The sequence below is a fragment of the Nelumbo nucifera genome, chromosome 3 (assembly GCF_055504915.1).
Source record: "Nelumbo nucifera cultivar China Antique chromosome 3, China Antique-T2T, whole genome shotgun sequence".
Classification (NCBI taxonomy): Eukaryota; Viridiplantae; Streptophyta; class Magnoliopsida; order Proteales; family Nelumbonaceae; genus Nelumbo; species Nelumbo nucifera.
In genome coordinates, this window is record NC_142651.1 from 996966 (window position 1) to 1009025 (window position 12060).

At 42.1% G+C, this 12060-nt stretch overlaps 1 protein-coding gene across 1 annotated transcript; it reads left to right on the forward strand.

The window, feature by feature from the left end:
• The first annotated feature begins 1400 nt into the window (after positions 1–1400).
• LOC148800892 (uncharacterized) lies at positions 1401–3268 on the forward strand. The gene is made up of 2 exons (XM_088902142.1): positions 1401–1713; positions 2574–3268. The coding sequence occupies exons 1-2, from the start codon at positions 1401–1403 to the stop codon at positions 3266–3268; spliced, it is 1008 nt and encodes a 335-aa protein (XP_088758268.1).
• Positions 3269–12060: the final 8792 nt, after the last annotated feature.

Genomic DNA, 12060 nt, shown 5'->3' on the forward strand with positions numbered 1-12060 from the left:
AACATCTATTATCGCCGGCGACAAACAACCATTACCGGCAAACGGATCAACCTTAGGGAGAGGTTTCTGCTTAAAGCCTTTTGCAGGCGGAACTTTATACTTGTGTCACCGTCGAAGACTTGGCACAGGTGGGTACCAACGTCTAGTGAGTAGATGCTGGTGAGTAAAGTCAGGTGTTGCAGAATTGAGTCCAGAGGGATGGTCTTGGGGCGGTGGGCTGGCGGTGCAGAGAGTTGTCGGTGAGTGAATACGAGTGTCATCGGCTAACAACTCTCTGTTGCAGTGGAACTGGAAAAATACCCTAATATAACATGGGAGACTAGAAGAGGAAACGAGGTCGAAAGCCCAAGAAACCAGCTGTTGAAACTATGGACCTCCAAATGAACAACACCGGAGCCACTTCATCGACCATGTTAGGATTACAATTAGTAATTGAATTCGGAGTCTCTGTTGTAATTGAATCAGGAGTCTCTGATACCTCTTATTCTTGTACATCTTCTTATCCTTGTAAACATAGGATCTCGACTCTATATATTTTGGCATTCTGAGTAAATAAAATAATGAAAGTAAAAACTAGAGTGTATCAGAGCCAGGGCACTCTGGAGATCAACGGCGGTAGCGACGATCGATCAGCGGCGACTTCGAACCAGTGATCAGCGGCGACTTCGGGTCAGCGATCAGCGGTGACAACGTTCTACGTTGTGCTTCAGTCTGGCACTGTATTTTTCGGACAAGCGGCAGCACTTCGGTGATCGTCGTCTCCTTCAACTTCGAACCAGTGATCAGCGGCGACTTTGGATAAGCGATTAGCGGCGACAGCGTTCTGCCCTATGGTTTTTCAGTCCGGCGCTGTGCAACGATCGATCAACAACGACTTCGAACCAGTGATCAACGGCGACTTCGGATCAGCGATCAACGGCGACAAAGTTCTGCGTTGTACTTTTCAATCCGGCACTGTGTTTTTCGGACAAGCGGCGGCACTTCGGTGATCGTCGTCTCCTTCGACTTCGAACCAGTGATCAGCGGCAACTTCGGATCAGCGATTAGCGGCGACAGCGTTCTGCCCTGTGGTTTCAGTCCGGCGCTGCATTTTTCGGACAAGCGGCGGCACTTCGGTGATCGTCGTCTCCTTCGGTGAACAGCGACGGCACTTCTTCTGGTTTCGGACCAGTGATCAACTGCGCTGTGTTTTTTTTCATTCCGGCGCTGTGTTTTCGGACCAACGGCGACACTTCGGTGATCATCGTCTCCTTCGAAGAACAGCGGCAGCATTTCTTCTGGTTTCTGAAGTATCATTGTTCATCGTCTTCTTCGGTGAACAGTGGCGGCACTTCGAGTTCTTCTGGCGAATCAACGTTCTGCGGTAGTTTCTCTTCAGCGGCACCAACACTATACTCGACATGGTTGAAAACAAGGATCAGGGTGGCAGTCAATGTCCAAGGAACGTGATCTCACCTTATCTTCTATCAACCAATGACAATCCAGGGAGCGTTATCACACAGATCCAGCTTAGAGATGACAACTATGATGAATGGGCTCGAGCAATAAGAACGGCGCTGCGAGCCAAGAAGAAATTTGGCTTCATCGATGGATCAGTGAAACAACCTTCGGAAGATTCAGTGGAATTAGAAGATTGGTGGATGGTGAATTCCATGCTTGTGTCATGGATTCTGAATACGATTGAACCAAATTTACTGATGCGGCGCGATCCAGGCACTCCTAGCTGGCGGCTAACAGGCTCCTTGTTGGCAACGAGCGGCACCTGAGAAGATGAAATGAAGGATTCCCAGGGGCTTGCCCGGTGGGAATACTCCGATGCTTAAGTTAGTACTGTGTATGGAAGTAAAGAGGGCAAATGAAAGCTAAGAGTGGAGGTCGCGCTTATCACTATATTCGAGAGGTTGGAGGGCTCAAGAAGAAGTTTCTCCTTTGCCCTAAGGGCTTTTATAAGAGTGCTCTTGCGAGATCGAGCATAACCGCCACTGGGTCCCTGCCATAGCCGTTACCTGCCAGGGCCGTGCAGGTGGCCGTTGGGACGTACTCCTTACCCGAGCGAGTGACACGTCCCCAAAGTGACAGGCACGCCTCCGCCTACTGAGAGACGTGGGCGTAGACTGTCGAAAGGACAGGGACTGCGCTGCCAGTTAGGGACGTGGCCCAGTCTGACTGGTACGGCCTATTAAATAGAAGCTTCCTGAGGAATGCTCGTGCGGCCCATTTGTGAGCTACTTTGCAACGAGCTTCGAATACTTCAGAAGTACCCTTAGTAGAATTGGTCCTTGGTTGACTTGCCTTGTTCGGGAGCTCGGGCGAGCTGGCTTTCTTAGCTCGTAGGTTAAATTTTGCCTTAGAATATCCCTTGAGGTAGCTCGCGGGACCTAGAGCTCGCATTGTGGTGAGCCCCTCCTTTACCCCGCTACCATGTAGCGAGCTGCTTTATGAGCCTATCACTTAGCCGTACCGGAATACGATGTTGAGTTGTCGCTTACGTTGAGTCAGCATCCACATGTCGCCATTTCATAGGTCGGGTCAAATCATCCTTCATCATTTACGTTCAATCGTAACATACACAGAGATTGCGAAGACACTCTGGGACGACATAAAGGAGCGATTTTCTGTTGGTAATGAACCACGAGTCCAACAACTCAAATCCGAACTGGCGAATTGCAAACAAAGAGGTATGACGATTCTGAATTACTATGGCAAACTCAAGATGATATGGGAGGAATTGGGAAATTATGAGCAATATCCCACTTGTCAATGTGGCAAGTGCAACTGCGACATAAGCAGGGCGTGGGATAAGAAGCGAGATGAAGAGAAACTTCATCAATTTTTTATGGGGCTAGATGACACGGTCTATGGAGGTGTGCGTTCGCATATACTGAGTACGGAACCCTTGCCAAATTTGAATCGAGCCTATGCCATAGTGGTTCAAGAAGAGCAAGTTCAAACTATGACGTGCGCAAAGGAAGAGAAAGCTGAAGCTGTGGCCTTCGCAACCCACACAGGAAAGAGGCAAAACGAGGGCAGAGACAAGAACACAGTATGTATTCACTGCAACAAGACAGGCCACGATGTAGAGTCTTGTTTCCAACTGATCGGCTACCCTGAATGGTGGGGTGATCGGCCGAAAAATAATACCCGTGGAACAGGCCGAGGGCGTGGTGGACAGAAACAACGAACAGGGGCAGGAGGAAAAGGTCGTGACAGCCAAGCTAAGGCCAATACAGCCAAAGCCTCTACGCAAGGCAATACGTCTCAAGGATAATCAATCGATGCAGCCAAGACCGGGTTAAATGGACTGAGTAGTGAGCAGTGGAACATGTTACTCAACCTTTTGAACACACATAAATAAGGGAGTCAACAACTAAGTGGTAAGCAAAAATTGTCAGAATGGATAATAGACACAGGGGCCTCTCATCATATGACAGGAAACCTCAAGTCAATGAGAGACATAAAGAATATCATTCCGTGCTCTGTCGGGCTGCCAGACGGGAAAGCGACGATAGTAGAAAAAGAAGGCACAATTGCACTGGACGATCACCTGAAACTGACTAGTGTTTTATATGTGCCTAGTTTGAATTGTAATTTACTTTCTATATCACAATTAATTGAGGAATCGAATTGCATCGTCCAATTCACTAACAAATTTTGTGTGATACAAGACCGCACTACGAGGATGCTGATTAGAGCGTGTGAGCAGCGAGAGGGATTCTATTATTTCCGGAGCATTGCATCAACAAGAGCAATGAAGACTATAGAGAGCAGAACGTCCGATATTTGGCATCAAAGGTTTGGGCATCCTTCTTATAGAATTATTAAATTGCTACCTTTTCGTAGTAAGCATACTGACAGTAGTAAGGGTTGTGATGTATGCTTCCGAGCTAAACAATGTCGGGAAGAGTTTGTTCCTAGTAATAATAAAGCATCCGATATTTTTGAGTTAATTCATTGTGATTTGTGGGGTCCTTATAGAATTACAGCTTCTTGTGGTGCACATTATTTCTTGACCATAGTGGACGATTTTTCTAGAGGCATTTGGATTTATCTTCTGATTGATAAGAAGGAAGTGGGACGAGTCCTTCAAAATTTTTTTGCTATGGTTCAAAGGCAATTTAACAAACCTGTCAAGGTGATCCGTACTGACAATGGGATTGAGTTTGTCTGCTTGGCTGGTTATTTTGCTGAAAGTGGCATTATTCATCAAACCACTTGTGTCGGGACCTCTCAACAAAACGGGAGGGTTGAACGCAAGCACCGCCACATACTTAATGTTGCCCGCGCCTTGCGCTTTCAAGCTAGCTTGCCTATTGATCTTTGGGGGGAATGTGTCTTGACCGCATGTTATCTGATCAATCGGACACCGTCCATTCTGTTAAAGGGAAAGACTCCCTATGAAATGTTATTTGGGCGACCTCCTTCTTATGATAATGTGCAAGTCTTTGGTTGCTTAGCATATGCGCCCAATCCTGGTCATGGAGGGGATAAATTTGTTAGTCGAAGCAAACGGTGTGTTTTTGTTGGGTATCCTTTTGGGAAGAAATGATGGAGCTTATATGATTTAGAGTCCGACATGCTCTTTGCTTCCAGAGATGTTACTTTCTTTGAGCATGAATTCCCATATGCACACAAAGAGGATGCACGGACAAACAAAGCACAAGATTGTGAAATAAGTGGGACAGATAAGGTGTTGGTACCATCCACTTCTTCCCCTGGACTTGCAAATGGCGAGACAGAGACTAACCGGCAAAATGAACTCGCAGAAGAAGGAGTCCGTGTAGAAGAAGGAATCCACATAGACCCGAATACCAATGCACCCATGCATCCTTCTGACGTCACCACAGAAAATGCAAGCGAAGACAGACTTGACGTCAGGGGGTGGCAATGTTGAGCAACAGCAGCACTCTGATACTCATTTGGGGTGTGGGCATTGACAGAAACAACAGTCCACAAGGTTAAGAGACTATGTGCTTCACACCACACAATGCTTGAGTCCCTCTCCGCGTCCCTTTGCAAATTCACTCGGCCAATCACATTCTGCAGGTAGTCCCTATCCCATAGATAACTATGTGAACTGTAACAATTTTTCTTGTCGATATCGTGCTTTCTTGGCAGCTATCACTGCAGGAGTTGAACCCACTTCTTTTACTGAAGCCGTAAAGGATGAAAAATGGAGGGATGCTATGCAGAAAGAAATACAGGCACTTGAAAATAATCAGACATGGACAATAGAGCCTCTGCCATCTGGAAAACGAGCCATAGGATGCAAATGGGTTTATTGAATCAAGTATAACGTTGATGGGACAGTGGAAAGATATAAAGCTCGTATCGTGGTTTTTGGGAACAAGCAAGTTGAGGGAATTGATTATAATGAAACTTTTGCCCCAGTTGCAAAAATGGTTATTGTCCGTACCTTCCTTACAGTCGCAGCAGCTAGAAATTGGGAGCTTTATCAAATGGACGTACATAACGCATTATTGCATGGTGATCTACATGAAGAAGTCTACATGCGAATGCCTCTAGGTTTTCAGTCAGATAAACCAGGTATGGTGTGTCGGTTGCGAAAATTTCTGTATGGCTTGAAACAAGCGCCGAGATGTTGGTTTGCTAAATTAATCACAGCCTTGAAGACATATGGGTTTCAGCAATCATGTTTAGATTACTCCCTCTTCACCTTTCGTCAGGACAGGGTGCATGTGCTTGTTCTCGTATATGTGGACGATATTATTGTGTCAGGTAATGATCGTATGGCAATTCAAGTCTTCAAGAAATATTTGAGTGATTGCTTCCATATAAAAGACTTGGGATCATTGAATGGGCATTGAAGTTGCCCGAAAATCAACAGGAATTTTTCTGTCACAACGAAAGTATGCTTTGGATATTATCTATGAAGTTGGTTTACTTGGTGCAAAACCTGCTCCTTTTCCTCTAGAGCAGAATCACAATCTCGCCTTGACAGACGGGGCCCTCTTGTCTAATCCTGAGCAATACAGACGCTTGGTGGGGAGGCTTATTTATCTCTCAACAACGCATCCAGAGTTGTCTTATTGTGTGCATGTTCTGTCCCAATTCATGCAACAACCGCAAGAAAGACATTGGGAGGCTGCATTGCGAGTGGTGCGCTACTTGAAAGGAAATCCTGGTCAAGGAATTCTCTTGCGTTCAGATTGTGACTTGCAGTTATATGCATGGTGTGATTCAGACTGGGCGAGCTGCCCTTTGTCCCGACGTTCACTGTCTGGGTGGTTTGTTATGCTTGGGAAATCGCCGATTTCCTGGAAAACTAAGAAACAACACACTGTGGCTCATTCTTCAGCGGAAGTAGAGTATCGGTCTATGGCCACGGCCACATGTGAATTGAAATGGCTGAAGGGATTGTTATTGGCTCTTGGAGTTACGCATTCAAACCCAAAGTGTTTATATTGTGACAGTCAGGCAGCCTTGCATATTGCCGCAAACCCAGTGTTTCATGAGCGTACGAAACATATTGAAGTTGATTGTCATTTTGTACGGGATGAGATTCAAAATGGCTGCATACGTCCTGCTTATGTGTCGACTACCGTTCAACTGGCAGACATTTTTACAAAGGCACTAAGTCACAAAGAATTTGAGTACTTTCTCTGCAAGTTGGGCATTCACAATCTGCATGCTCCAACTTGAGGGGGGGTGTTAGGATTACAATTAGTAATTGAATTCGGAGTCTCTGTTGTAATTGAATCAGGAGTCTCTGATACCTCTTATCCTTGTACATCTTCTTATCCTTGTAAACATAGGATCTCGACTGTATATATTTCGACATTCTAAGTAAATAAAATAATGAAAGTAAAAACCAGAGAATCTCTGGTTTTTCAGACCAACATCGATGATGTTTTTTCCATCAGCAATGTTGAAATCGAAGAGGTCAATCCTCCCACTGCCCGCAAGGGATGGGGTTGACCTCACAAAGCTGCAAAGCATGCCGAGAAAGCTGATACGAGTGTCGTCGCTTCTCTAGTGAGAAAGACTTCTCAGACGGTCAAGAATAATGGAGAGTGTGTCATTGCTGTCTCTGTCGTTGGAGATCTTGCAAGACATAGTTCGATTATTGAGCCACCACCCCGATGGGAAAATGTAGTCAAGGTAGTCCCTTCCATGGATGCGGTTGTTAAGGTATTTTGTTCACACAGAGCCCAATTTCTCACTCCCATGGCAGCGGAAGAGGCAATATAGTTCCAGTAGTAGTGGCTTCATTATTAGTGGGTGGAAGGTATTGATGAATGCGCATTTTGTGGAGCATCACACCCAATTGAAGCTCAATAAACGAGGGTCTGACACCAAGTATTTGGCGACAGTGTTAGCCATTGGGACCGAGGAATATAACTTTGCATGTAGAGAGTTGCTAATTGGGGGCCTGCATCTGGGTGCAGAGACCCCACTAGACTGTTGTGAAGCTTTTGCAAGTGGAACTTGATGCTTGCGTTGCTGCCGAAGACTTAGCATAGGTAGGTGTCAATGTCTAGTGAGTCGATGCCAGTGAGTGAACTAAGGTGCTGCAGAATTGAGTAAAGAGTAGGGGTGTAAATGGATCGAATTCAAATCGGATCAGGCAATGTCGGAATTCAAATCCAATTAAAAAATTCGATTCGATATCCGACGGATATTGAAAATTAATATTCGAATTCGAATCTGATTAAATATTTGAATATTCGATTTGATTCGAATTCAACTAATTAATTATTTTAGGTAATTAATAAATATATAAAATAAATATTTTATTCATATAAAATATATAAATATATAAATTATTTATATAATTTAATTATTATATATATAAATTAGGGAAATTGTCTAAAACTCACCATGAGTTTTCAGCATTTCTCTTAAACTCACCACACCTTTTCAAAACATCTAAAACTCACTATGTTAGTAAGTTTTTATTTTCCAAAACTCACCTTCCATTAGTGTATTATTAATGTTTCTTAACAGAGGTATCCATGTCAGCATAACTAACAATTTTTATAACCAAATCACCCTTGAATGGCGAGTTAGAGGAAAAATCGTCTTTTTCATTTTTCAATTTTCATTTTTTTATATTTTTAGTGTTTTGTTATAATTTCTAATGTTTTGTTATAATTTCTGTTTCTTTACATTTTTCTATTTTCTACCATCTATAAAATTTCTTGTATTTTTTGTTACTTATTTACAAGTTCAATGTTTTTTTTTTATAATTTTGGTCTTTTTTCTACAATTTTTATTTTCTGATTTTGTTTTTCAATTTCTATAGTTTCTATAATTTGAAAATAATTTTTTATTTTGTGTGCAATTTCTATAATTTTTTATATTTTTGTAATTTCTGTGTTTTTATATTTAAAAATATTTTTTGAACTTTTCCTTTTTTTCATGTCTAAATATTAAATATATGTATATATTTTATATTTTTCTATGAAGGCTAAAATGGTAATATATTAACAGCCATTAGTCTCTTTAACGTCAAATTAGTAATCTGGTGAGTTTTAGACATTTTGAAAATTTTTAGTGAATTTAAGAGAAATGATAAAAACTCATGGTGAGTTTTTGACAATTTCCCTATAAATTATATAAAACATTTAAAAATTTTATATATTATATATAAGAATTAAATAATTGATCAAATTCGGATATTTATCGAATCGAATCAGGTCATATCCGAATTCTACCGATTAAATATTCGAATTATCCAAATCCGATTCGATTATGCCGAATCTCGAATTCGAAATCGAATTTTTGAATACCGTTGACACCCCTAGTCCAAAGGGATGGTCTTGGGGTGGTGGGCTGGCGGTGTGCCACTGGCAACAGAAGGCCCAATTTGCTCTTTCTCCTTTATCGATGAGGTTGTCGTTGTGGCAGGAGTCTAAGATGATGGTGAAGCTTGCTCCCTTTGGCAAGCGATTCACAAGGTGTCGGAACAGGGGAGTGTTCCAGATCTCGGCAGTGACAAAACAGAGAACAGAAGAAGAGGAAAAGGGAGGGAAGACAAAAGAGAGAGAAAGAGGGGGGGGAGAGAGAGAGAGAGAGGCTAGAGGTGGAGGTCTGAAATAGGAGAGAATCCACCGCTGGTTCACCGCAGCTGTCAAGGGAGAGGAGAGGATGTTGTTAAGTAACGGCGTAAAGCATCCTCGCGTGCTTCAACCATTTACACGAATTGGTGTGTCCTCCAATTGCGTGAACAGTGCCCTAACTGAGGGTACTTGGACTGAAGCCGAACTCGCAAGTTAACCCTTTTACTACGGAGATGGACCAAAAAGACTTTGCAATATTAGAAAGGGGTATGTATGGAATCTATTTGAACTTGCCCACATGCATGCACAAGATATACCACTTAATATGTGTTGGGAATTGGAGTCACGGAAATTTGGAAGAAAAGCTCTGAGCCATGTTTAAAGATATTGTCATTAAAACGTTATTTGCCCCCACTCAGTTTTATTGAATTTGTTGATGGGTTACAAGCAAATTTGTTCCTAGGATACAATAGAGCATTGGGTGAGAATCTGCAATCGGCAAAGTTGAAGAGTCTCCATAGAAACCTTCTGTGAGACAGTAGCAGATCGAACTTAAGAGAGACAGGAGTGATTTTTTCAAAAAATTGTGTATTCATTTGCTTGATTGACACTATATATAATTTTTGAAGAATCATCTTGAAGAGGAAGGTGTTGGTTCAAAAAATGCTCTTTGTATAGTTACAAATTCAAACTTTATGACTGTTAAAAGTTAATGACTACTAACTTCTGAATAATGCCTCTTGATCACACCTGATAAAATCATGACCATTGGATTTTCTTAAAACATCAATGATCATAATTCAGCCTCACACACACGCACACACAAATAAAAATAATAATGCCTTACGTGAACCACACGGGTACAAGTAAAGTGTGTCTCTAAAGCACCTCATTGCATTGCACACACACGCATGAATGCACATGTTGTGTGGTAGCAAGCCTCCATACTCTCTTCTTATAAATCTAAAGAGTGTAAATAAGCTCCTATTTAAAAACTCAAAACATGTTTTTTAATTTTCCAATGTGGAACAAGTTAAAGATTGATTTTAGTGAAAGATTTAAAAACTATTTCCAAGATATATGTGTAGGTGTATTTTCATGTAATTAATCAATCAAATCCCATTAGATTTAATCTCTAATGAGATTAAAATCCAACAATACGTCAAACCAATTAGCATGTTGGCTTACACATTAGTTGCAATGTACTTGAATCCACTACCCCAATTCACGAAAAAATAGTGTTTTTTCGGACTGTTTGGCTTGGGAATTGTTCAAGCAATCGGGTCGATTTCACTCTTAATCTGTATTTTGCTGAAAAACCATTTACTTAGTTAGCAATCCGCTGGTCCAGGTGGTCAAACCATTGACCCATTCGATTTAGACAATGATTTTTGGCTATTTTCATTTTAATTAATTTTTTTTTATTTTCAACAATCCATCTATTCGATCCATACAATCAATCCACTGATGGTTCCGAATCAGCTTTAAAACATTGCTAAAAAAGTTACCCCTTACTAAAAATTGACTTTTCACAACATTTGTTTTGGATGTTGGCAACGTTTAATCCAAATATATCTAAAAATTCGCGACTAAACCTATTCATGGGCCCGATAGCTCGATAGGCTGGCCCCCAGACGGGCTTGAGCTTGCGTTTTAGCCTGCGGGCTTGACCTTGGGCCTAAAAGCCCGAGCCCAACTATCTTACGGGCCAGGCTCGAGATTTGTTAAAAAAGCCTGGCCCGACCCAACTTTTATATAAGTTAAACCCTAAATTCCTAAACTGCCTAACCCTAACCCTAACTTCTTAAAACTTTTCTTTTCATTCTCCTTTCTCACTCTCACTCTCAGAAGCGGCTCTCATTTCTCCCTATCAACTGTCAAAACTGGCAAACCCAACCGCACCTGCGAACTCAGGCACTGGCGGCCGGCGCCACTAGAACTAGTCATCTCTCTCTTCGGCGATGATCTCTCTCTCTCTCTCTCTCCAGCCGACACCGTTTTCATCTTCTTTCTTCTCATTCTCAATTCTCTATCTTCTTAGAACTATGTCTTCTATCTTCTCAGTTCTCTCTCTAGTTGGCGCCACCAGAACCCAGGCGCACCGTTTTCATTCTACGAACTCAGGCTCCGGCGGCTGGCGCCACTAGATCTAGATCGCCTCTCTCTCTCTAGCCGACACTGTTGTCATCTTCTATCTTCTCACTTTCTCAATTTCTATTCTCACTCTCAAACTCTCAGGAATTGGTGAACTCAGTAGGCACCATTCTCTCAATCTCAAAGGGCATTGGCGCTCAGACTCCCAGGTCGGGTTTCGGGCTTAGGCCCGGGCCCAAATTTTAGGCCCGTTGGTCGGGCTGGACTCGGGCTCGGGCCTAAAAAATTTATATTAATAAAGAGCAAAAACCCAGCATGGCCTGGCCCATGAACATATCTTCACGACATACTTTTCAGGGCATTTGTTTTGGGTTTTAAGCCTTTTGTGGAAAACATGCATTTTTCACTCTTCTAATATCATAACCAATGATCACTATGCATACGGCCTTGGGTTTTATTAACTCGAAGATCATAAGTCGTCAAAAAATTGCTCCATTCATGGTTGATCTAAGAAAGAGATGCCCGCCATTATCTTGACTTCTTGAGAGTGATAATAATGAGGTGAATGTTGGAATTAGGAATGGTTTAGTTGAAGTAGCGGCTATCCTTGGGGTTTTCATTATTATATCCACGAGATTAAATCTCTCTATAATACCCTTAATATCTGGTTTGTTCATGCTTCTAGAGAGGCTAATAGACCAGCTGATAATCTTGCTAATACAGGTATTATTGAGAAAGATACAGACATGGCTTAACTTAGTAATGAAATATGGCATTAAACACAGTGCTTTTAAGTTAAATTTAAGGTCCCATTTTGTTCGTGGAAATAAAGGTTTGGAATTTGAATTTGAATGAGTCATTCTGATTCTAATTATTTGGTTGGGTAGAACTGGAATATTATTCTTATTTGTGGTGGAATGGTATTTCTCCATTTGAATGAATGATT